The 27615-nt window shown below is 42.0% G+C and overlaps 1 protein-coding gene across 2 annotated transcripts in view; it reads left to right on the forward strand.

The window, feature by feature from the left end:
* Positions 1 to 26455, forward strand: part of dnajc10 (DnaJ (Hsp40) homolog, subfamily C, member 10) — a 61727-nt gene extending 35272 nt beyond the window's left edge. For both annotated transcript variants that reach the window (XM_068035566.1, XM_068035565.1), the window contains exons 16-23: positions 1566 to 1667; positions 1753 to 1908; positions 4900 to 5033; positions 13660 to 13713; positions 14523 to 14670; positions 19404 to 19526; positions 22770 to 22886; positions 25435 to 26455. In XM_068035566.1, the coding sequence (XP_067891667.1) occupies positions 1566 to 1667; positions 1753 to 1908; positions 4900 to 5033; positions 13660 to 13713; positions 14523 to 14670; positions 19404 to 19526; positions 22770 to 22886; positions 25435 to 25446 (846 nt within the window). In that variant the 3' untranslated portion in view covers positions 25447 to 26455. The remainder of the gene's footprint in view (positions 1 to 1565; positions 1668 to 1752; positions 1909 to 4899; positions 5034 to 13659; positions 13714 to 14522; positions 14671 to 19403; positions 19527 to 22769; positions 22887 to 25434) is intronic.
* The last annotated feature ends 1160 nt before the right edge of the window (positions 26456 to 27615 follow it).

The raw sequence follows: 27615 nt of genomic DNA on the forward strand, positions 1-27615 counted from the left end.
CGAGGCCCCAAATATTTACCTTCTTTCTGGGGCTGTCGTCCCTCTTACTGCTGTTAGCTAGGTGCAGTCCCAGAAGTGGCCACCACTCCTGGTGGTGCTGCTGGGACTGAGAGCTGCCGGCCCACTGGCCAGCAGCTCCATTAGGCAGGACCTCCTGCCTCAGAGGTAGAAGTCCCGCCCAAGGCCAATTAAGGGCCTGGGGAGTGTAAAATCCCGGTGTGGCTCCCCAGGCCCGGCTGAGGAGGGCTCGCCCCCGGCTTTTTGTCTGGTAGGCGGGGCCTCCCACCCAACGTAACATTCTATGTCTTGAATATGCTCAACAGCTGAGCATCTATAATTCTCTGGGGTTGATAATTCCAAACATGCAGAGTCCTTTAAGTGAAGAAATTTCTCCTCATCTCAATCCTAAATGGTTGTCCCTTATTCGAAGACTTTGACCCCATGTTCCAGACTCCCCAGCCAGGGAAATAATTTCTTGGCATCTGCCCTGTCAGGCACCTTAAGAATTTTATATGTTTTGATTAGATTATCTTCTAAACTCCAGGGAATATAGGCCTAGTCTGCTCAATCTCTCCTAATGGGACGATCCCCTCATCCCAGGAACCAGTCTAGTGTCTTCATATAGGGCAAGTATGGTAAGGGGTTGGAAGCTAATGTAAGCCAGTGAAGCTGGGGGTGACATCCAACTCTTTTTAGTTGGAGAAAATTGCAGGTCATCTAAAACGATGTCGAGCAAGCAGTCTGTCAGCACAGTGGCAGTAGAGGCGTTGAGAAAAATAGTGAAGAAATAGAACAGGTGTTTTCAGCATATGTGCTGAAGATGTCTCTGACTGTGGATAATGTTACCAAGGAGCAGTAGATGACGAGGAAGAAAAGGGGACCAAGGTTAGATCCTTGGTGGAGTCTAGAGGTAACTGGGCAGGAAGAGAAGCCATTACTGGAGGTCTTCTGACTAAAATCAAACGAACAAGTGTGAAACCAAGTGAGGGCAATCCCACTGAACTGGATAATGGAGGAGGGGCATTGGGAGGAGGCAGTTAGGTCAACAGCGTCAAAGGCTTCAATGAGGATGAGGAGAGATAATACACCAGTGACACAAACTGTCTCTTTTAGTTTTATTTAGAGCTGCTGCAGGAGAGCTGATCATGCATCTGGGAGATAACACATTTAGGAACTTTGCAGAGGAAAGGGAGGTTGGAGATGGTGCAGTGCTTTGAAGGAAAGAGGGGACAAGGGTAGGTTTTTTTTAGGTGGAAGTTTATGATCGAAATTTTGAAAAGGTGGGAGACAATTTACAATGTCAGTTAGCCTTGGAGTCAGGAAGGGAAGTTCAGTGGTCAGCAGTTTAGTGAGAATAGAGTCAGAGGAGCAGGAGGTGGGTCTTATGAACAAGTTGGGCTTGGAGATGGTGATTGGCGGGGGGGTGGATGTTGATGGGGTGTGGGAGGTAAAGACAGAGAATCAAAAGAGAGATGGGGGTTTAGACGAAGACGCTCTGAGGAGGGGTTTGGCTTAATGAAAAAAGGTTAAGTTGAAGATTAATAATTCTCGTCTTGCTATTCAAGCATGGTATCCGAGCTTATCCAACAACATTAATATTCAACCAGTCCAATGTTCATGAATATGAAGGCCATCACACAGCTGATGAACTTTTGGAATTCATTCAGGTATGATGCTTTTATACAAGTGATTTGCTTTAATAACTATTTTCATTTTGCTACTAATTTAATTATTTTGTTACTGTTTGATTAGGAGCTCATAAATCCCTCAGTAATCGCACTGACACCAGAGAACTTTGAAGGATTGGTTAGAAGGAGAGCACAAGATGAAATTTGGATGGTGGATTTCTATGCTCCATGGTGTGGTCCTTGTCAAGCTTTAATGCCAGAATGGAAGAGAATGGCCAGGGTAAGAAAAATATTTTCACTTCGCACCCACCCAAAGGGTAACTTGAGAATCTTCTGATCTGGTTTTCAGTTCAATTGAAGAATCCTGTAGAAAGATTTTGCTTCAAACAATTTTTTTCCAAACCAAAGTAAATTGATTATCACTTGCATGAGTTTTCTGTTTAATAAACAATACACATTTATTTGAAAATTGTTTTAAAGTTATATTCTGATAAGTTGAAAACTGAGTTTGAATTTCATTGCATGCTTGCATTACATGAGAAGCGAATGGGAGTGCTATAGTGCATTATCGTAAAGAAATCCAAATTTGACCTGCACATGTTCATTTTATCTGCATAAGAGTACACTTCCCTTTTAAAAAGACTAATGCTTAATTGCTTTTTATTTCGCACTTTACCACTAAATGATTTTGAGCGGAGTTAATAATCATGTCAATTTTTATTAAATAATGTGGCATTAATAGTGGAATTGATAACATCCTTTCCCAAATATATGATATATAAGTTTATGTCGGTGTCTCGTGAGTCTGCTAATAGTTAGTGTCACACTTAAGTGTCACACATGCAACATTGTCACTTTTGCACCTGATAGTGTTATGACCGACGCAGGAGGAATACACTTTTAATTCAGTCCCACTGCTCTGCAGGTCACAAAATATATTTTAATTTTCCTACTTACCGATACAGTCAATCATATATACTCTATTTTCCCAGAATAAAACACACCAACCAGGACTCTTTAATAAACAACAAAATTATCAGTTTATTGTAAACCAAGTCTTAACCAATAACGAAGTAAAACATAAAAATTGAAATATTAAAGCCCCTTATTTATCCTAGCCCTCACACACACACACACCACACACACACATATACATATGCAACAGGTTAACCGGGAAAAAAAAGAATAAAAAGGATTTTTGTTTACTGCTGTTACAAAGAAATAAAAGGAATAAAAAAAAATACTTAGGCTGAAAGAATGTATGGAAAGATGTCCCTTCTGTTAGTTAGGTGTCCCAAATGCGAAAAGGCGGCTGTCACTAAGATCTTCCCGGAATAGTTCCTTCCAGACGATGTTGAAGATCAGTTTGGGTAGGCTTTCCAAGAGATGCAGCAACAGAAGGTTTCAGTTAGGTCTTGCAGCAGAAATGTAGCACTAAAGGTTTCTTCAAAGACAGGAGGAAATAGGAAACACACTTGATGCAGGGTTTCTTTTCAAGAGAAAAAACTGAGCTGGCTGGATCATCTTCTGTTGTAGGCAACCAACTGGCTTTTTTAACAGTTCAAATTGAAACCCAACTTTCCAGAAGCAAGCCTTTTAACGATCATAAATCTTGCTTGTCACTTCTTTGTAAACATCTCTGTAAGTCAAAAACAACCCCTACTGGGTTTTTATTTTGAAACAAGTACCTGTTTACAGGTCAAACTCAATCCAAACCTTTTGGTGACCTTTTTAAAAGAAAACACTCAAAATTCCAGCATCTATGCAATCCTTCTCCATTTTAAACACACATCCTCAAAATTTAACAAAAAAAAGGAAACCCTCGTAACAATAGGCTCAACTGTCATTTTAATTTAAAAGCAACAAACAAGTTCGTAAAGAAACTGAACAAGTGCTAATGTCCAGGCACAAAACAGAGAGAGCTATTTAAACTGTTCAGTCAGTTGGTGAATTGGAGAGATTTACATTGGTACATATGGAGAGAAGTTGAGATTAAATATACAGTCTACTTGTAAGTTAAAATAGCTTAATTGAGCAATTAATCTTCCTGGGCTTTCTAACCATGTCATGCTGGAAAAAGTGAATACGTTTGCCAAAGTGGTGAAACTGATCCTGTTTCTGCATTGTGAATCACCCAAGACAGGGTCAGCAATTATTGATATGATGCAGAAGAAGACATTTGATGTAAAGATCATGCCTGTCCATCACTAAAAATCAGCTTTAGTTGTTTTTACATATTTTAAATCACTGACTGGTTGACACAGTCAGTTTTGGTAGTTTTACTGACTGCCCACAATGTTGAATTTGCGATTTGTTATTTTATCTCTTTTTTTTTTACTCAATTATAAAAATAGTCTGAGAGCACACCTTCTGTGGCACCTATCTCTTTGGAATGTGCAGAACCTGAGGTAATTCAAATGACTGCAGGTAGCAAAGAATTCAGTGCTGGAGAGAAGTGAAATGATGCTCAGACGTTCTGCCTGTGTTGACAATGGCACTTATAATATTGCATGTGCACGTTGAGCAGATGTCTCCACAGGACCAATAGGACAGGAAACTACATCTTCCTGTGGCATGTGGAAAATTCTGAATAACTGGCATGTATCCCTATGTGGCAATTTAAGCTTGCATATGGAGATTAGAAGAAGAAAAATACTTGGGGGGTGTGATCCAGTCTGGCAATTCCAATGAAAGATGACCTATTTATTTTATTTTATTTTTATTTAGAGATACAGCACTGAAACAGGCCCTTCGGCCCACCGAGTCTGTGCCGACCATCAACCACCCATTTATACTAATCCTATATTCCTACCACATCCCCACCTGTCCCTATATTCCCCTACCTATACTAGGGGCAGTTTATAATGGCCAACTTACCTGTCAACCTGCAAGTCTTTGGGCAAGTCTTTGGCTGTGGGAGGAAATCGGAGCACCCGGCGAAAACCCACGCAGACACGGAGAACTTGCAAACTCTGCACAGGCAGTACACAGAATTGAACCCGAGTCACTGGAGCTGTGAGGCTGTGGTGCTAACCACTGCGCCACTGTGCTGCCCTGTTTATTTATGAGCACCTTATATTGAAGTCAATAAACTTTCTATTTCAATACCTCTAAGAACATTAGATTTAAATTGTAATTGTTAGTGGGCTTATATATTTTGGTAAGTAGTTACTATTTCAACCACCTAAAACTGATGCATCCAGTGGATTTCACTACACTTTAAGTTTTCCCAGATTTTTTAGGTACTAATGCAGATGGCTTCTCTTTGTAGATGCTGAATGGAACGGTCAATGTGGGCAGTATAGACTGTCAGAAGTACTATTCCCTGTGCCAGAAGGAAAATGTGCAGGCCTATCCAGAAATCCGACTCTACCCACTGAACACCCAGAATGCTTACAAGTACTAGTATGTATTATAGAAACTTCTTTAGTTGAGTGTTTTTTTAAACTATTTAATTTATAATTAATTTAATTTCTTACAGAGACCCTCATTGTTAAATAATGACTTACATGAGAGTTGCAATCCCTTTTGCTTATTTTTTCCAATTTTCCCTAACTTTGGACTCCTGATTTTGAGGCATGTGCTGAATATGTTTTGCATGTCTACTTACCTGTCCAAAATTATGAACGTATAAGGAGAACTGGGTAGCACAGTGGATTAGCACGCCATCTTTCACTTCTAGAAAATTTAGTTAAATCCAACTTGCACCAATGGTGTGAAAATGTGTTCTTTGTGGTAGTTGTAAGGGTCTTAGTGCATTGAAATAAAAGCAGAATACTGCGGATGCTGGAAATCTGAAACAAAAACAAGAAATGCTGGAATCACTCAGCAGGTCTGGCAGCATCTGTGCAAAGAGAAGCAGAGTTAACGTTTCGGGTCAGTGACCCTTCTTCGGAACTCGGAGTTCCGAAGAAGGGTCACTGACCCGAAATGTTAACTCTGCTTCTCTTTGCACAGATGCTGCCAGACCTGCTGAGTGATTCCAGCATTTCTTGTTTTTGTCTTGGTGCATTGAGTTTGGAATGTTCTTAAACTGTCTTTTAGTGGGTGCAAGTCCAGAGCACTCAAATGCCACAATTCAGCATAAAATTCATATTTTCACTCAGGAACCCAAGATTGATTGCTGTTGGAAATAGAGATGCTGCACTGACATAGTATTTTTGTTCTTCTGAGATTGGAGCAAATTAAGAGCTTTACTGGCCCGTAAACCTTTACCTAGTAGGGAGAAGGTGGCCAGGCAAAATTGGACAGAGCTTTCCAGAAGGCTGGAGCCAGTGAAGCTTAAAGAGAATGGGAGTGTTGAAGTCAATGTGAGTGAGGACATGGACCAAAGCACTTTAGATGCATTGAAGATTGTGATGGTCTTCCTATTCTGAAGTGCTATCAAACTCATCCAATGTTCCTCCCATCCTGATCTCATCAGTGTGAAAGGCTCCAAAATTTTGAAAAAGCTGTATTAACAGAAGAACTCTCTGTCAGATGTTTGCTGGAGGGAACTGAGACACCAGCTGTACTAACTGAGCTTTTATTTAGATTGGGCAATCACAACTTTAAACACCCACATGAGCTGAGATTCAATCTCGCCTTCGTTTCACTGGTGTTATTCACGAGCCCTGTGCTTGAGACATTAAATTTAAAGGTCAGTGAAATTCAATTTAAAAAGACCTAATTAACATCTAAGGACCTTTAATTGCTGTAAATACCCGCAAGACTGCACTCATGAAGTTCCTGACTTCAGGGAATAGAATATTCGCAGGCATTCACACTTCCCTCCGTTAAACCTGGAGGTCAACGTGTTGGAACCAGGTTGCAGTCGCGATCTAAAAATAACTCATTTTAAACCCAGCTACTGCAACCGAACCGTTCATGGAGTTAAAATACCTCCTCCACCCCCATCCCCCAACAGCCCATGTAACTCTAAGTAGCAATTTCTAATTAAGGATATATTCGTCTTATAAACATAATGACATGGTTCAGCATCATGACAATGTCACGCATCACTCTTTATAAAATTCAGCATTTTGGGCTTGGTGCTGTACTACATATTGAAGGGCAAAATTTGATAGCTCTTGAAAATGGCCATGGGAAATGAGGATGCGTGATTAACCAGTGCCCATTGCTTCCGATGGGAAGATCAAGCTAACTTTGTGCTGCTTGCCCATTTAAATGATAGTAGCCTGTAGCAGTGAGCAAAACATGCTGTTGAGTGCATCAGCACAGGGCCCAAGTTGGGCGAGGTTAGCACCAATTAAAGCTAGCCTGCACTACTTAAAGGGGAGGTGCATTCTGACTGGAGCAGGTGCTGGAAGTGGCTGAGAAAGAGTATTTGACCTGCAAGAAGACTGACTAGTAGACAAAAAGGGAGAGAGCATACTCCAAGGTTCTCAGATGCTGCACTGGATACCTTGATGCTGGTGGTGGGTGAGACGAGAGAGGTCCTTTATCCAGTGGGGACCAGGAAGCCCTCCAGACAGACATTGCGAAGGTAGTGGGAGTAAATAGTCATTGCAGTCGATGCCAGCAGTCTACCTCCAATGACCTGGTTGTAGCGTCGCAAGAAGTTAAACAACCTCACACGAGCGCTGAAGATCCGTGAATGCATCTTCAAATGCCATCTCCTACCAACTGCACAACTAGCCTCTCACACTGCTCAATTCACTACATCCCCATCACTCACCTGCCAACAATCTCCATCAATCATGGCTCATATCCAATATTCATAGCTTCTTCACCACACCCTCACACACTCAGCAATGCTGCAAACCTCATGCTCACATCTAACAGCTTGCAAACACAACCATGAAGCCACATCACCCAAACAGATTGCACTACACTCAATGTCACACATACTTCTCTCTTGTAGGACAAGATGGTGCATAACTAGAGGCAGCAACACCTAACCAGTGAGGGACAAGCAAGGCTGCATGTCCTTACCTCTGTGGAGGAGGTGGTGTGCTCCATTGTTGGTGTAGCCATGACTGAGGCCATGGCCTGTGGCAGGGCTGAAAGCATCAAAGAGATGGTATGCTCATATCTAATCCCCCTTCTCACATTCCCCCTCCCCATCATCCCACAATCTCTGTGATTTACAAACTGCAGATGGTGTAAACGTGCATCTCTTGCGTATGACCCCTCCTTGCACCACAACCCTAGCCTTGTGTCTTCCTCATTTCTGATACCCAAGAACGGCAAATTGGCCAGGCAGTGGTGGAAGAGAAAGAGATGTAAGAGCAGGAAGACAGTGATAAAGAAGTAATACTGTCACCCACTCACACTCACGGCCTCCAGCTCGGATACTGATACTGCGCATACTTTAGAGGATAGCATAGAGGTTGGATCTGCAAGTGGTGAGACACCGAGGCAAGTGGCCTGCAGCCATTGCAGGGGACATCGTAGCTGCAGACACCAGTGTTCGAAGAGGCTTGCAGAGTGCCACAGCAGTTCAACACATTGTAAGGATTGCTGACGTACTGCCCCACAGAAGTGGCACTGGCACCATGGGGCTTAAACTTGCCTTCCTCTCTTAGGATGACCGCATTCATCCTCACACTACTGCCATGTCACCAGTGCCCTTGCTGTTGCCTCCCAGTCAGCCAGCCCAGATTGTTGCCACCCATGCAGAGATGGTGCAGTCCGAAACCAGGCTTTTCAGGCCCAGAGCTACTCATCCTGCAAGGTCATCTGCAGTCTCCCCCACTGAAAATTAACAGCCTTCCATCAGCTGAGTAGGACTACTCTCACCTAGTTTCACCCTTGCCTATCCAGTCCTGGAATGGCTTCTCTTTTCTGCTCCCACACTATTACCATCCTGGAAAATTAATCCTCGGCTGCCTCCTATTTCGCTGTCCCACGGACGCATTTATTTATTTTATTTATTTAGAGATACAGCACTGAAACAGGCCCTTCGGCCCACCGAGTCTGCGCCGACCAACAACCACCCATTTATACTAACCCTACAGTAATCCCATATTCCCTACCTACACTAGGGGCAATTTACAATGGCCAATTTACCTATCACCTGCAAGTCTTTGGCAGTGGGAGGAAACTGGAGCACCCGGCGAAAACTCACACGGTCACAGGGAGAACTTGCAAACTCCACACAGGCAGTACCCAGAATTGAACCCGGGTCCCTGGAGCTGTGAGGCTGCGGTGCTAACCACTGCGCCACTGTGCCGCCCATAATCATCCAAAGACATGACGTTAGGTTGCACGTGTATTCCAATACCACATTTCTCGCCTCTTCCACTGCCTCTTTGTTTTCAGACTACTCCTCGCATATCCAACCCTGGATGAGTCACAATTTCTTATTTCCTATTAGACCCTGAGCTGAGTTTCTAACCCTGAAACCTCCACATCCTGAACCCGCCCGATTCCATTTCCATAAAATTATCCATCTCGGCCCCTGCCACAGCCCATCTGCTGCTGAAACCCTCATCCATGCTTTTGTCATCTTCAGACTTGCTTATTCCAATGCTCTCTTGGCCAGCCTTCCATCTTCCTCTCTTGATAAACTTGAGCTCAACCAAAACTCTGCTGCTCATATTCTAACTTGCACCAAGTCCCACTCACTCATCACCTCTGTGCTCATTGACCTACACTGGCTCCCGATGCACCAAGCCTTGATTTAAAAATTCTCATCCTTGTGTTCAAATCCCTCCACACCCTTGCTCTTTCCCCTTCTCTGTATCTGCCTCTACCCCTACAACCCTCTGAGAACTCAGCGTTCCTCCAATTCTGGCTTCTTGTGCATCCCCCACTCCCTTCACCTTGTCTTCAGTCATCTCGGCCCTATGCTCTGAAATTCTCTTTATAAACTTCTCTGTTTCTTCACCTCTCTCCTCCTTTAAAAGCTTGCTTAAAACCTACCTCGGGCAAGCTTTTAGGCACCTGTCCTACTATCTCCTCCTTTGGCTCTATGTCAATTTTTATCTGATTGTACTCCTGTGAAGCATCTCCAAATTTTTTCCTGCAATAATGTCACTGTATAATTGAGTGTGATGACAACCTATAGTCAGTGGAGGAGGCACTGACATAGAACTGGATGCCATCAGCATACATGTGGAAGCTGACCCCATGCTTCCAGCTGCTGTTGCCAAGATGTAGAATGTACTTCAGGAGGAGGACAGAACCAAAGATGGACCCTTGGGATATACTAGCGGTAAACATGTGAGCAGTCCCTGGAAGGAATGATGGTGCAGAGAATTATTCTTCTGAGGATGGAAGAAGGTGGTCAGCCAGCCTGACTGAGCAGGGGTGGCTGCAAGTAACACAGGCTGTAAACAGCAGGACCTGGATCCAGTGCAGCATTAATGGCTGTTAATGGCTTCCTAGTCTGGCAAGGTGAATGCCATACCGACCTCATCTCCCTAGTATTTTCCTGCACAATACTCCTCTGACTGACACAACTTGCTTTTACGCACATTCCTTTCTCTCCAGACTCCTCCTCAAATCTCCATCTCAGCAGACAACACTCACACTCACTCACCATCCTATAGCCCTCTCTCCCCCATTCTTCACAGTCACCTTTCTCAAATGTTCTTTTTTAAAAAATTCTTTCATGGGACGTGGGCATCGCTAGCAAGGCCAGTATTTATTGCCCATCCCTAATTGCACTTGAACTCAGTGGCTTGCTAGGCCATTTCATAGGGCAGTTAAGAGTTAACCACTTTGCTGTGGGCCTGGAGTCACATGTCAGCCAGACCAGGTAAGGACAGCAGATTTCCTTCCTAAAGGGCATTAGTGACTCAGAGGGATTTTTACAACAATCGATAGTTTTGTGGCACCATTACTGAAACTAGCTTCCAATTCCAGATTTCTTTTAATTAATTGAATTTAAATTCCACCAGCTGCTGTGGTGGGATTCGAACCTGTGTCCCCAGGACCTCTGGATTACTAGTTCAATGACATTACCACTATATCATCGTCTTCCTTAACAGCTCATTCCATCCTCAGCACTCATTTCACTTCTCACACTCAACTCTGCCTTTCTCATTGCAGGTGAAGAGAGCGCACAATTCCAAGGAGAGGCAGAGAACCAGGGGTGGGCCTGCAGCCATTGTCACCCTGATGGCAGTGGAGGAGGATGCCCTTGAGCTTGGTAGTGGCACAGCAATTGGCCTTTGTTAATGGAGAGATTGGCGTGGCCCAGGGACCTGGTATAGCATTAGATGGAGCACTGCCACTTGACACTTAACTGTCACTCATGTTGGATTAATGCCACCAATACTTGAGCTACACTGTGCCAAGGTGTCCACTATTACACCTACTTTCAGCAGTAACTGATGTCTTTCAGGTCATTTGCAGGTCCTGAGGGAGGAACACGGAGTCCTCAGAGGAGGAATTGCACTGTCACATGCCTCCTGTGCACCCTTCACTAGTGCAGATACACACACCTCGGTGTGTCCAACATCACAGATAGATAGAGCCTCACATGGTGAGGAGCATATCACGTGAGCAGGAGCAGGTGCTGAAGACAGGGACAGCAGTGGAGAGTCCTTGTCTGAGGGTGCAGGGCAATTCAAGCTCTGCTCAGCTGAACACAGATGCTGAGGCTTGGGAATCATCCACAATAAAGGAACTTGTGGAGCAGCAATGGGAAATATGTGAGATTCTGTCAGCATTTCCAGAGGAAGGGCACACCCCTGCAGAGAGAATGGAGGAATCCATCTCATTCTTGAGTGCCATCATGTCTCAGGCATTTGCACTGATGACCACCTCAGTAGAAAGAGTGGCCATTTTCATGAACTATCACATCTGGTAGGCCAGCAAGTTCATGCTGGCTCACACCGATAGCTTATACACTCTGGCCGCCAGTTTACAGAGGATCAAGCAAAGCATTGCCTTGGTAGCTGAGCACCACACTGACATGCAACCAAGTCCTCTCCCGCTCGTGGCTAGCAGGGAAGTGCAGGTGGGCCCTGAGAGAAAAGAAGGAGAAAGGGCACTTGGCAGTGGTGGCTCTTCTGAATGCGCCCCCACTTCTCAGCCCTTTCCCTCTTTTCCCCCACACCTGCACAGAAAAGCCGCACAAACTGCTTCCTGCCCTGATGTCGGAGTCTGCTCCTGCACAAGTGCAGGTGGGGCAGTCATTGATGGCGCCTTCACGGGCTCCAAAACCCAGAGGACGCCCGCCATGGAGAGCAGGGGAATGAGCAGCCTGCCTCTAACTTAGCTGAAGTCACTGGGGTAGCACCATGTCGAAGTAATAGAAAGCATTAGAGGAAGATGCCTTAATTGCACAAAAGGTTTATAACGGTGTTCATGTTTCGTTAATGCTCTATTTCAATGAAAGCATGAGTTGATGTGAACTTTTCATTGTCATGACCTCTACTTTGTTGCATTCCCCATTCACTCCTGTGAATGGAATGAACGACCTTGATGGTTGATTGGCTGACTGTAGGAAGGAGATGTTTTGGGGATGGTGGGGTGCACGGGAGTCTTCCTAGATTGCTCAAGCAAAGTGTGCCTGGATGAATCAGTCATGGGCTTCTCTGGCAGCCAGGTATGCGGCTGCAGACACCAACAGCACATCAGGCTCCTCCTCCTCTTCGGATGCCGGGCGCTCTCTAACTTCTTGCACCAGTGCCATGTTGTGAAGAGCACAGCAGACCACAAAATTCCTGGAGACCCTTGCGGTGCATATTGAAGGGTGCCTCCAGATCTTTCAAGACACTGCAACCTCGCCTTGAGCAAGCCAGTGCTTTGCTTATTGTTACACTGGTGTTGAGATGGCTCCTGTTAGACATCTCCTGTGCCTCTGTGGTACGGTTCTTCACTTAGGTCAGCAGCCATGTCTTCAGTAGGTAGCCCTTATCTCCCAGGAAGCAACCGCTGAGACTGTTTGGTGGAGAGAACACCTGCCGTACCTGAGATTCCCGATGGATGAAGGAGTCCTGGCAGCTCCCTGGATATTTGGTGCAGACATGAGATAGTCTTGCAGAGATCATAGACCAGCTGTACATTAAGGGAGTGGAAACCTGTCAGATAAATAAAGATGCCTGACTGATCTGATGGTGCCTTGATAGAAAGCACTCATGGCGGTCACTCCCTGGAGCTGTGAAAATCCTGCCACTGATGCAAAGCTGACAGCGCTCTGGGTTTGAGTTGCCTGATCCATGCCAAAGTGGATATAGTTTGAGATGTCCAGAGTCTGTGAGTAGGCCGGAGAAATTCCAAGGTCTGTGAGGAAGTTTGGAAAAGATCCAAGGTTGGCATCTCATTTTCTGATTCCAGACTTCTGAGAACATGGCTCCCTTTACCCATGAGGCCTGTATGTATGTCTGTTACTCACTGGACTTGCAGAATAACTTCTGGTGTGTTCCCGAAGCCAACCGACTCCCGACATCCACTGTTGGACATCAGACTACCCATCTATCTGAAACTGGTTTCTTTGACAACACATTTATTGTCTAACATCCACCTTCTCTAGACCTCTTCCAAATACTTGACCTTGCAACTCAACTCCAGTTGTTGCTAATACCATGAACTCTACTATATTCCTGTCTAGAACCATGCAACCCTTTTACCCTTCCCACCCGCCCTCGTGTCCCTATTCACCCTTTTGTCCCCCTCATGACCTTACTTTAGCAACAGCTGGATTTCAGTTGAGGGGTTTAGGGTGGGAGGGAGATGAACTATTGACTACAGGGGTTTAGAGCAGGTCTGTGGTCTGCAAAATATTCCTAATATAAAAGGGTGGGATAAGATTAAATATGAGGGCAGATCTCTTTGGGATAAAGTTGACTGACTTTTGGCTTGAAAAGACACTGGTGGATGCCTAAGTCCAGATTCTTATCTGTGAAGTCTCATGATATGAGTAAACATGGACAGAAACCTTTTGTTTTTAGAAAGAAAATGAGTTCAAAGCCCAGTTAAGCATGGGCAATTATGTCAGACATATATTGTCTTTTACCTAATAATGAAACGATTTCTGGTAATTGAAACAGTGTGAACTCCAGTTAATGTATACTACCTTGTTTCCATCTTTTAGTTTAGGTTACAGCTTCTAACAGTTTCCTGTTTCTCCCCACAGTAGCTATTCTGGTTGGTCCAGGAATGCAGAGTCACTTGGGTCTTGGGCATTGGGGTAAGCTTCCATGTTTTGATTAAATGTTAGAAGATATATTGCAAATTTTAGAAGTAGAATTAAAATATTCAAGTGCCAAGATTGAGGATGGGAATTTAGTGGCATAGTGCTTCAAATAACAATGGAAACAGGCCAAGGGCATAATTCTCAGGTAATACATCCATCCTCAGGAAGGATATATTGGCCTTAGGGGACTGCAACACATGTTCTGATACTGGAGCTAAAGGGTTAAAGTATGAGTACTATTTTCACAAATGTTGCTTACATTTTCTTGAGTTTAAAAGGTTGAGAGGTGATCGAATCAAGGTGTTTAAAATGATTGAGATTCAATAGGGTAGATCTGGAGAAACTATTTCCTCTGGTGGGGGGCATCTGGAGGAAGGAGCATAATTTTAAAATTAGAGCTAAGCAATTTAGGAGTAAATAAGGAAGCACTTTCTCACACAAAGGGTAGTGGAATGGGGAACTCTTTCCACCAAAAGGCTCTGAATGCTGAGGGTCAGTTGAAATTTTCAAAACTGGGATCGGTAGATTTTTTTGTTAGCTAAGGGGATCTAGGGATATGGATCAAAGGAGGATAAATGGAGTTGAGGTACAGATCAACCATGATCTGATCAAATGGCAGAACAGGCTCAAGAGGCTGAATGGCTCACTCCTGTTCCTAAGTTCCCACATAACTCTGCTTGCAATGGAATGACAGGCAAAGTGTCACAAACAATAAACTGTTGAAAGCATTCCTTTGTTTTACTCTTAAGACACTTTAATCAACCAACATCTTTCACTGTTAACTTTTCTTTTTCGTTGCCCAGATTTCTTCCTCAAACCTCTGTAGAATTAACACCAGAAGACTTTACAAACCAAGTATTAAAAGGAAAGGACCACTGGGTGATTGATTTCTATGCACCTTGGTGTGGTCCTTGCCAGAACTTTGCTCCAGAGTTTGAACTTCTAGCTAAGGTAAATACCTGATAGTAGAAATTTGTGTGTTTCCCATTGCTTAACATTTTTGCAAAACACTATTACTACTGATAAAATTTTTAGTCTTTTCACACCATCCTTTTGATAAATGAGGGAAGTGTGCTGCAACAATGTCTTTGGTTTACATCTGTATTGTTTAGTTGATGCAGCAAAGGATGGAGATTGTAAGGATGGATTACACTTTTCGTATTTTGCACTTTGAAGTTGGATGTATATTATAGTTCTGTCTGACTGGGAAGCTACTTTTATCAATGAACACTGTACTTATCAGTAAGTGAGAGATATATTTAAAATGGAATTTAATTGATTCAACTAATTCTTTGGGCGTTACTGTGTGCTAGTTGTTGTGGTACTAGATTAGTAACACTGAGTTTAAGTCCCATCATGGCATGTTGCGAAACTGAGTTCAATAAATATGGTAACCTCTGGGCTGAAAGCACAGACAAAAAATTATAAGGAAATACTTTTCAGGAATTTTCAGGAAATACTGAGCTTAATGAAAGTCTTTAAAATTTAGCATCACATCCATTTCTGAGAAAGTGACTCAAAGTACAATGAAAGGAATCTTCTAAATCTGTTTTTGGCATGAGTGATGCAAGCTAAGCAGTACTTGCTTCCCATTCCTAATTTCCCTGAAGGCAAACGAGTCATCCACTTAATATAGCATATATTATATATGTAGGCCAGATTGGGTTGGGAGATGGAAGGTTTAAATGCCTTGTAGGACATTAGTGAACTGGTTGGGTTAATGACAGTCCAGCAGCTTTCTTCATAATTTTTTTGCCCCTGCTATCAGCCCAGAGGTTACCATATTTATTGAATTCAGTTTCACAACATGCCTTGATGGGATTTACATATGAATGTACGAATTAGGAGCAGAAGTAGGCCATTTGGCCCCTCGAGCCTGCTCTGCCATTCAATAAGATCGTGGCTGATCTGTTTGTGTCTCGAATTCCACACTTCCATCTACCCCCGATAACCTTTGATTCCCTTGCCTAACAAGAATCTATCTACCTCCGCCTTAAAAATATTCAGTGACCCCGCCTCCACCACCTTTTGAGGCAAAGAGTTCCAAAGTCGCACAACCCTCTGAGAGAAAAAAATTCTCCTCATCTCTGTCCTAAAAGGGCGACCACTAATTTTAAAACAGTGCTCCCTAGTTCTGGACTCACCCACAAGAGGAAACATCCTTTCCACATCCACCTTGTCATGACTATTCAGGATCTTATATACTTCAATGAAATCTCCCCTCACTCTTCTAAACTGTATTGAAAGCAAGCCTGATAAGGCAACTCGCTCATTCCAGGTATCAATCTAGTAAACCTCCTCTGAACCGCTTCCAACGCATTTACATCCGTCCTTAAATAAGGACACCAAAACTGTACACCGTATTCGAGATGTGGGCTCACCTGTATAACTGAAGCATAACATCCTTACTTTTATTTTCAATTCCTCTTGTAATAGCATTCCATTAGCCTTCTTTATAACTTGCTGTACCTGCATACTAATTTTTTGTGACTCATGCACCAGAACACCTGGATCCCTCTGCACACCGGAATTCTGCAGTCGTTCTCCATTTAAGTAATACTCTGCTTTTTTATTCTTCCTGCTAAAGTGAACAGCTTCACATTTTCCCACATTATACTCCATCTGCCAGGTTTTTACCCACTCACTCAACCTATCTATATCAGTCTGCAACCTCCTTATGTCCTCTACACAACATACTTTCCTACCTACACAAAAAAAAGAAATGCTGGAATCACTCAGCAGGTCTGGCAGCATCTGTGGAAAGAGAAGCAGAGTTAACGTTTCGGGTCACTGACCCGAAACGTTAACTCTGCTTCTCTTTCCACAGATGCTGCCAGACCTGCTGAGTGATTCCAGCATTTCTTGTTTTTGTTTCAGATTTCCAGCATCCGCAGTATTTTGCTTTTATTATACTTTCCTACCTACCTTTGTATCATCTGCAAATTTAGCTACCATGCCATCGCTCCCCTCATCTAAGTCATTTGAACTGTCTAGTCTGGTACTAAAACCACTACGCTACCATAACCCAAAGAATTGATCGAATCTAAACGAGAAATGCTGTTTTGCAAACATTTTAAGCAGGAGGCAACATACCTTTCTTTCCCCAGATCTCTTGAGTATTTGAGTACCTGAAAATTGTGTTGTGTATTATCGCCTGAAGTTCTATTACATTAAGCCTGCGAGCGAGCACCTGTGTTTCCCTCCATAAATTGCAATCCATGTTATAAAACAAGCTCAGGTTCTGCAAGCCAGCAGCATTATAGATCAATGCAAATACAAGTTTATAATTCTGCCTTTTAAATAAGAGAGCTGATTTCAGTTTGTAGATAACAGGAAGTTGCTCCTGCATGCTTGCTCCTCATCAGTCTCCATAGCCATCTGGATGTAGCTTTTATGCAGACCCTGTCATCTTACTCCAAGTGTAAAAACAAAGGTTACATGTCCTAAAATAGGATGCATCAATATCCATAGCTCTAAAAGCATCTTTTGAGCTATTTATCCACCAATTATTAATTTATGTGCTTCATAGTAGCTGTATATGGGGGTTGTAGTGGATGTAAAAATTATTACATTACACACTTTTACATTTTTTTGATTGAAATTTCCGCAAATGTGGAAATTATTTAAGTATTAGTCTACAGTAGTTCTTCTCGAGTCATAGAGTCATTTACAGCATAGAGTCTTTTCCCCTCTTGCCTTGTGGGTTTTGTGAACATTACTAAAAATATAATCAGCGAGCAGGACGAGTATTGGTTACTGCTAGGTATAAATCTCTCACTTTCTAAATTGCAATTATGAGTACTCAACTTTTTATGAAAAGTGAAGATTTGACCAACCATGAGTGCTCATTGTATCTATGTTTTATAATACATGGGTACTTTGTATGTAAGTAATCTATTAATCAATTCATTCCATCTTCGCTGCCTTCGGAGAATACTTGGCATCAGGTGGCAGGACTATATCTCCAACACAGAAGTCCTTGAAGCGGCCAACATCCCCAGCTTATACACACTACTGAGTCAGCGGCGCTTGAGATGGCTTGGCCATGTGAGCCGCATGGAAGATGGCAGGATCCCCAAAGACACATTGTACAGCGAGCTCGCCACTGGTATCAGACCCACCGGCCGTCCATGTCTCCGTTATAAAGACGTCTGCAAACGCGACATGAAATCGTGTGACATTGATCACAAGTCGTGGGAGTCAGTTGCCAGCATTCGCCAGAGCTGGCGGGCAGCCATAAAGACAGGGCTAAATTGTGGCGAGTCGAAGAGACTTAGTAGTTGGCAGGAAAAAAGACAGAGGCGCAAGGGGAGAGCCAACTGTGCAACAGCCCCAACAAACAAATTTCTCTGCAGCACCTGTGGAAGAGCCTGTCACTCCAGAATTGGCCTTTATAGCCACTCCAGGCGCTGCTTCACAAACCACTGACCACCTCCAGGCGCGTATCCATTGTCTCTCGAGATAAGGAGGCCCAAAAGAAATCTATTAACCTAAAAATCTGTTAACTACCTTCAGATATTGTGAGCTGACACTTAAATCGAGTACCCAGTGATACCTTAACAATACAATAGGAACAGTTACAAATAAGTATACTCATGAGTATATAGAATGCAGGATTTCCTTTGGAATTTGTGTAAAAAAAAATTTTTTAACCGTATGCCTAATTACACAGCCAGCTTTGTTATTTTGTTATCGCTAGAAGTAAAGAAAATGCTTGTACACTATATATTTAATCAAAGTGCTTACTGACAATGGAGCCGGCAGCTTAAGTCATCTGACTGCGCCAATCTGCACACATGCAGATTGGTTACTACCCTATGCGCTGTGTTCTGCAGTGCCAGGACTGGTTGGCGCATGCGCAGATGAAGTCATCGTAACGCGGGCAGATGGAGTTGGTGCATGCGCAGATGATGTCATTGCGTAACGAGGACAGATGGTTGGGGGGATCCGGGCTGGAGAGATCTGGCGAGCGGGGAGAGAGGGGGTCTGGGGAGCGTGGGTAGAGAGTGTGTGTGGGGAGAGGGGAGAGCGCGGCCTAAGACCTTGCTGGTGGTGGGTGCGCTGTCCTCTTTTTTTTTTTTTCTCCCCCCCCCCACCCCGCCTCCCCCCCACCACACGCTGCCGACCCCCGCCGCCTGCCTGCTCACTCATAGCCCCCGGCCCGCTCGCTCACAACCCCCGGTCCACTCACTGCCTGCTTGCCACACCCCCGACCACTGGCTCACCCACCCGCCCGCTCGTTCACTCCCCGCCCGCCCGTTCGCTCCCCACCTGCCTGCTCGCTCCCTCCCCTCCCCAGCCCGCTCTCTCCCTCCCCTCCGACCATTGTGTGCTGCCATGTGTTTAGGTTGCCACCGTGTGATTATTTGAGCAGCGCCATCTTTAATCCTGGCAGCTGCCTGATGTCACAGACTGGGAAGTTTTAGTGGCACAGGCTGCATTTTCGCAGATGCCATTGTAGCGCTACCTAGTGGTGGTGGTGTCAGCAAATGCTGCCATATTTAATAGTGTTAGGTTCTGACAATAGGTCAGCAACCTGAATCATTAACTCTGTTTCTATCTCCATAGATGCTGCCTGACCTGCTGAGTATTTTCAGCATTTTATGTTTATATTTCAGATTTCCAGCATTTGTAGTATTTTGCTTTTGTACACTTAATACAATTGTCAGTTTTGTTTTTAACAGTCATTTAAAGGCGAAGTAAAAGCGGGAAAGATGGACTGTCAGAGTAACCCACACACTTGTCAAACTGCTGGCATCAGAGCTTACCCTACAGTTAAATTCTATCCATTCGAAGGAAAAAAGAAGGTAACTAATTGGGCCATATCTTACTGGAGCGGGGCATCATACAGCGCACACCATTAGTTAGACTTTTCTCTACACCCGCACCCCCCACCCCACCCCAGGCTCAACTGGTTTGCACCGTAACTTGCTGAAAGTACAAGCCGATGATAGGGTGGCGCGAGCAATTGGACTAGGACCTTAGTGAGCAGTGGGACCAATAATGTATTTCCTTAACCAATGAGATTTAAGGATGAGAAAGAAACAGGAAGGAGCATGAATTTCAGTCCAAATCAGATACAGAAAGACGGAAAGAAAGATTGGATTGAGAGAGAAGAAAAGAAAAAGTAAGAAAAAAAATTAAATTGGATATTTTTAAAATCTCAACAGTTTACTTCATGCAGGAATAAAAATGAAAAGTTTAATTTTTCACTTTCCAGGACAGAGAAGTTGCTTTTCATTGCAATAACAATTATCACGCTATTAAAATAGTACTTGCACTGTTAAGTTCTGTTCCTATCTTTCCATGATAAGTTTAAAGAACAATTAATGCACTAATCAAGCACGTTCTTAAAAATAATGGGGAGGTTAAGGGCAAGAGGTCATTTGTGTGCAGCAAACAGCATAACTGGACCAGCAAGTTCTGAAGATTCACAACTCAACTTGTCTCTTAATCTCCTGAACTGCTGGCCGATTTGCGTATTAGTAATGGCTTGTGTCGTGAACACACTTTATTTTTCCAACAAGATCCAGCTCATTCATCTGAAAGTTTTCATTTTTAATTTTGCTTTATTTCTCAATACCTGACCCTGTCAAAACCCCAAACCAGATGGGGGAAAAAATAACTCGCTAAGTATTACATTGAACCTATTTGCCTTTCTGTTCCCAGATGAAGTAACAGAGAAGGTTGATGAAGGGAATGCAATGGATGTTGTCTATATTGATTTTAAGAAAGCGTTTGATAAAGTACCTCAGAAAAGTCTGGTTAACAAAATTGAGTCTCATGGAATAGGAGGTTCAGTGACCAATTGGATAAAAGTTTAGCTTAAGGACAGAAAACAGCAAGTCATGATAAATCATCATTTTTCAGACTAGAGGATTGTAGACAGTGGTGTTCCCAAGGGTCAATGCTAGGACCACTGCTTTTTCTTTGCTACATATAAATGACATGAATCTTGAAATACAGAGCAGAATTTCAAAATTTGCTGATGATACCAAACTTGGAGTGGCAAACAGTGAGGATAATATAAATCGTCTGCAACAGGACGTAGATAGGCTAGCAGAATGGGCAGACAAGTGGCAGATGGAATTTAATACAGACAAGTGTGAGATGATTCACTTTGGCAGAAGGTCCAGGTACATAAATCCCTGAAAGTTGCCACCCAGGTTAATAGGGCTGTTAAGAAGGCATATGGTGTGTTAGCTTTTATTAGTAGGGGGATCGAGTTTCGGAGCCACGAGGTCATGCTGCAGCTGTACAAAACTCTGGTGCGGCCGCACCTGGAGTATTGCGTGCAGTTCTGGTCACCGCATTATAGGAAAGATGTGGAAGCTTTGGAAAGGGTGCAGAGGAGATTTACTAGGATGTTGCCTGGTATGGAGGGAAGGTCTTACGAGGAAAGGCTGAGGGACTTGTGGTTGTTTTCGTTAGAGAAGGAGGAGGAGAGGTGACTTAATAGAGACATATAAGATAATCAGAGGGTTAGATAGGGTGGATAGTGAGAGTCTTTTTCCCCGGATGGTGATGGCAAACACGAGGGGACATAGCTTTAAGTTGAGGGGTGATAGATATAGGACAGATGTCAGAGGTAGTTTCTTTACTCAGAGAGTAGTAGGGGCGTGGAACGCCCTGCCTGCAACAGTAGTAGACTCGCCAACTTTAGTTTAGTTTAGTTTAGAGATACAGCACTGAAACAGGCCCTTCGGCCCACCGAGTCTGTGCCGACCATCAACCACCCATTTATACTAATCCTACACTAATTCCATATTCCTACCACATCCCCACCTGTCCCTATATTTCCCTACCACCTACCTATACTAGGGGCAATTGCTAACGGCCAATTTACCTAAGGGCATTTAAGTGGTCATTGGATAGACATATGGATGAAAATGGAATAGAGTAGGTCAGATGGTTTCACAGGTCGGCGCAACATCGAGGGCCGAAAGGCCTGTACTGCGCTGTAATGTTCTATGTTCTAAGGGATAGGGTGAGGCAATTTGGATTTAATGGTGCAGTTCCAAAGAGTGTGCAGCAACAGAGGGACCCAAGGGTGATTGACCTTTGAAGGTGGCAGGACATATTTAAACAGTGGTGAGCAAAGCATTTGGGATCTTGGGCTTCATAAATAGAGGCATAGAGCAAAAAAGCAGGGACGTTATGCTGAACCTTTATAAAGCTCTGGTTAGGCCCCCAACTAGAATATTGTATCCATATCTAGTCGTCGCACTTTAGGAAGGATGTGAGGAGGATCCTTGAGGGGTGTAGAGGAGATTTACCAGAATAGTTCCAGGGATGGGGGATTTTAGTTACAAGGTTAGGTTGGAATGGCTGGGGTTGTTCTCCCTGGAGCAAAAGAGATTGAGAGGAGATTTGATGGAGTTGTACAAGATTATGACAGACTTGGATAAGTTAGACAAGGAAAAACTTTGTCATTAACTGATGGAAGATTTTGGGCAGGAGATAAAGGGGGAATGTGAGGGAGAACTTCTTTTACGCAACAAGTGGTAATGACGTGGAACTTGCTGCCCACGAGAGTGGTGGAAGTGGAGACAATCAATGATTTCAAAAGGAAATTGGATAGGCACTATAAACTTGCAGGGCTACGGGGATCGAGCGGGAGAGTGGACTCACTCGATTGCTCAGCAGAGAGCCGGCATGGACTCGATGAACCAAATGGCTGCCTCCTATGCTGTAAATGACTCTGACCTCCTACACCATTGCACACCCAAAGAAACGCACACAACTTATTCACAGATGTCTACCAATGCTTCATTTGAGCCAGAAGAGCATCTGGTTTTAACTATTTTATTTTTTAAAAACATAAAAGTTCATTCCTCCCTTTCATGTGGGTAAATGTGTAGCTTCTGGGAGTGCTCCCCTTCATGGCTTAATGAACATGGGAATTTGCGTGATGATGTGACAAAGATTTCTCTTCTTTCATTTCATGCCACATGCTGACGAGCATCAATTTGCCATCTATTTTCAACTCTCATTTTTCTCAAATATATTTTGTTTTGCTTAGCAAAATATATAATGTCTTTCGTTTGCAGAAAAATGTAGCAGGAGAATATATAAACAGCAGAGAGGCCAAAGTGATATCACTGTTGCTGAGAAAGCGATTAGAAGAGCTTCAACCAAGGTTAGAAGACACATTTTCAGCTAAAAAGGTAATTATGGTATTGTCTGTATTGTTAAATAGTGCAGATTAGTTTGCAACATCTGAGCAGTATTTTAAGTACTTTGGAGTGGAGAAACCTCTCTATAGACATTCTGTTAGCATGAAGCTCTCCATTGTTTTCCAGTTATGCAGATTTCCTTTTATTACTTTTTTAAAATAACGGATGAAATAAACCCACACTAAATTGTGGTGCGATAATCAAATTTTAAAAAATTGAGTTTATAATGCAGTCTTTGATCACTTATCCACATTAATACATGCAATAGAAACCAGTTTTGATTGAATCCCTGTTGTATATAATGAATTAGGATGTGCAAACAAATGTAGTTTGGTGTAAATGTGGGTGTTTGTATATTACTGTAAAGCAGTCGACACATAGAATCTTATATACAGCCAAGAATACTCAGAATAAGATTAAGCCATTCAGCTCATTGACTGATTTATTCTGTCAAGCCATGTACCATTTAGACTTTCACAATTCCTTCCCAATTTATTTTGTCTCCTGAGGGAAGTGAAAAACTAACAGCAAGAAAGATTTCGAGCCAGTTTTTGGAATTTCATCCTGGCCCATGAAGTGAATTGAATTGTTCAAGCAAGATGGCAATCACATTTTTATATGATTGTATGAATGTAAAAATTAACTGAGCTAGATCACACAGGGGATTTGCTTAAGTTGTGGAAAAGTGGTCTAGTCTTGGTGCCAGGTCACAATGTTGACATTTTTCAGTATTATATTCTTTCGCCATAAAATAATGTACTTATTGTCATTTGCATGAAGTTGTAAATGTTAATTAAATGAGTTTAAACAAAAGATTAAAGATTGTATCCCACAGGATTTAATACTATTTCCTGCCTTCTGCCAACAACTACCTCTTCTTCCTCTCATGAAGACAGTGACTTAGAAAGTATTTCAATCTTTTTTGCCCCAGAATCTTCCAGTACCTTGCCCAAGTGGTCATTCCTCAAGTGTAGGTCTGTAAATGTTACAAAATGTCTGATCATGGGAGGAATCAAAAGGATTCCAACAACTGCATGTGTATATGTTCCAGCAGGGGTAATTAAACAATGATGATGAGTGACAATTCTTGAGATTTCGTATTTTCGTTGCTCCATATCCTGGAGATTCTGATGTATGATTGCTGCCTTGGGTGGGATACAACAACTTGTATTTATATACTGCCTTTAATGTAGAAAAATGCCTCCAGCATTTTTGTTTAATGCTGGAGGAACCTGGAACTTTCCTGGTCCGTACAGCTGTATGTCACTAATCCATCAAGAGAACCCTGTTTGGTACTGTCAATAGGACATATTACAATGGTGCTCACAATGGACATAATCAGAGATGAAATGGTCTTGACAGTGAGGGGGATGGTTATGGTTGGGGTTTAGCAGTGCCCTCTTTTTGGTTCATAATCAGTTGTCTTTGTACTTAAATTACCATAAGATTCTAATTTCTGAGAAGGAAGGTCATTGAAAGTCAGATGAGTTCTGGCTGGTTCTTGTAGAGAACAGTTCTCTCTCTCTTTGACATGAATATGGCTGATATTATAAGGACCTGTTTACATTGCAGCATGGGTGATCAACCCAATGTGAATTTTCCAAGCAGGAGAGTACTCCATTCTTATTTCTACCTTCCTGTGGAACAGAAAAGATATTTCTGAAAAGTAGACATCCTGTTGAGTTCACAAGTTCAGGTCTAGTTTTTTTTTCTGAAATTGTTTGTTCTCCAGATATGAGGAAGACTAGCAAGACCACTTTTATTGCCCATGTCTAGTTGCCTTGAGAAAGTAGTGGTGGGGCCTTCTTGAATCACTGTAGTCCTTGTGATGATGCTCCCGCAGTGGTGTTAGTGAATGTCAGAAGTGTGATCTGGTGCTATGAATGAATGTGTGACTTGGAGGTGATAATATTTGTTGTTCCGTGATTTCTTTAAAGGCCACTTGGGCAAGTTATCGGAGGGTTCTGGGGCAAAAAGGATTGAAATCCTTTCTAAGTCACTGTCTTCATGAGAGGAAGAAGAGGTAGTTGTTGGCAGAAGGCAGGAAATAGTATTAAATTCTGTGGGACACAATCTTTAATCTTTTTGTTTAAACTCATTTAAAAGCCATTTTGATCTGTGCTAACTTCATCTTTTGAATTCAGAGAAAGATTAGTAAATTGCCAGTACAGTAATACTAATTAATTAGTCCAGATGTTTGGATATTCTCAAGAACTTGAGACGGACAAAATGACTACAACTTTGAGTTGGCAATTTCTAAGATAGAATAATTCCAGTAGATTTTATTTGGGCTCAACTGCCACCAGTTCTGAGTGAAAATCTGTACATTATGTTTGATTGTCAGTAATCTACAATTTCTGAAGCTGGCTGGTTAACCCTAAACCAAAGTGAACCCAAGAGACTTTACAGCTTATATTTTTTAAGACATTTAACATATACTAGCCACTGTGTTAAAGAGCATGCACTCCATTTGTTAATTGAATTTGATCTATAAATGTCCAGCTTTCCTTGTATTGATTATATTTTTTTCCTATTTCAGGATGAACTATAAATTTGCACATTGCTTTCCAGAAGCGGCAGTGTAAACCTGCAATAACCTGAAATCTGCAATAATATCGGCAACTCAAATCCAAAAACATCACAATACCAAAATATATGAAGCAAATAATAGATTTTAACAACACTGTATTCCATTTTGGATATGGAATATGAGGTGACACTCATTCTATAAACTAGGTTATCCACCCTTAAATAAAATGAGATGAACAACTGTAGAATGATGTGCACAAGTAAATTTCTCTTTAGGAAACTGGTGAAGGGTTCCTTGATAACTCTGTATTTTGGCACATTTTATCATTTTATGTATAATATTTTTGACATCTCACTGGCCTGCTATCCCAAATTAAAATATTTCTGTACAGTCTGTTTTGATTTAGTATTTCCACTGAGAAGCATCGCTCCATTCAGTTAACATGGTAAGTGAATTGGGACATTGGAATGTCTTGCCACCAGCTGTCTCTGATGTAACTTATTTAGCTGACTGTAGCAAGTTGAAGGGATCACTGGTAATATTATGCACTGATATACATTATGTGGAGAAGACTGCATTGTATTCAAAGGAAGTTTGACTTGTGTATGAATTCCAAAACAAGAAGCATGGGCTCTGGCTTACAAAACAAATGATCTGGGATGTCCTACATATGTATCTTTTCATTGTTTTGGAGAGTACCAGATTTTTCAGCTTTTTGTACAATGTTTGAATAAAATAGTTGGGAGTTTGAGTATTGCACATTAGTGCATAATTTTGCTGAAGCTGGTGAAACCCAATTAAATTTGTACCAGTTTTTGTGTACTGTAAGTTTTGTTGAATTATATTCAGTGTATGGTTTTCCTATTTAATGTTAGTGGAATAGTTTTACTTTGAGGCCTGAACAAAATTAGTGAACACTCCTTATAGATTGAACAGCCAATACCTTTGTAACTGTGGCTACTTCCAATAAATTCAAGGTATATTTTGTTGCAATATATTGCCTATATTTCATATGTTCTATTTAATCTGACCCAACATTTGACAATTGAAAGTCAGCTAATGCAGAATATTGTATAAGAAAGAATTTTAATTTGTAAGTGTACTGCAGCATTGCACATTCTAACATGTTTTAAGACCTATGTAATGAAAGAGGACAGTTAATCTTCAATTAACCATTATTTCTTGCTGTGCAGGAATATCTCCTTTTTTAAAAAAGAAAAGCTTTTGGTTTATGTGGTAACTTAATGTTGTCCATGAGAAAATGTAGATTTTAGGGTTATTGCCATCTTTAAAATTAGACGCTGTCAATCTTTGGAAATTTGATGCATTTCACTAACAAATTGCTACATCAATTCAAAAAATAAACCTGTGTTTATTTTGATGCATTGCAGCTGTACTTCAGGGAAAAGTCGCTGATATTTTATATTGGGTAACAGCTGACCAGAATGAATATTTAACCACTTTATGAAATACATTTTAAGTGTCCAATGCAATTTTTTGTCTTTTTGGTCTTATTTAGTTGACTTGCTGAAAAAACATTTTTTTTCCCTAACTGAACGTTTACACATGCCTTAAATCACTTCAGTGTAGCGTTAGTTAGCATTTAAGTCACTGAAATAAAATTATCCTAAGTTATAAGTTTTTATACTTTTAGATGCATTCTTTTTGTCACAGTAGTGTTGAAAGAAAATAAATGTACAAACAACTAAAAGACAACTTCAGTTAAAATTCTACTTTGTTTTTATTCTGGGGGTATATAAACTCTTTATCCATTCAGATAGAATAATACAAAAACAGTCACGGTATTTTATGTAATTGTTGCATTTGCAGTGGTTTCTATAATTGTTATGGTTTAATAAAATTGGAATATGGTTCATAATGCTATTGATTCTAACTCATTCAGTATTCTCCTTCACATACTACAAGAAGACCACCTGTTGCTAATAAAGTAGAATCATTAGGAATTGCAGTCCCTGCAAGACAATTTTAGTGGGTGGTGGCCTTATGGTACTGAATAATTCCTGTTCTATTTGATGTGTTTTCCTCTGTTACAGCCTTGTAGGCAACCATCTTGCTATTGCTGTGCTGTCAGAAGACCTGTTTTCTTATGGTCATACAAGGCTTGGGTTTCTAATGATTTGTTTAGGAAAGTTTTTTTTTGCATTTTTTTGTCTTTGAATTTGGAAACTA

Source organism: Heterodontus francisci, chromosome 7, assembly GCF_036365525.1.
Source record: "Heterodontus francisci isolate sHetFra1 chromosome 7, sHetFra1.hap1, whole genome shotgun sequence".
NCBI classification, from domain to species: Eukaryota; Metazoa; Chordata; class Chondrichthyes; order Heterodontiformes; family Heterodontidae; genus Heterodontus; species Heterodontus francisci.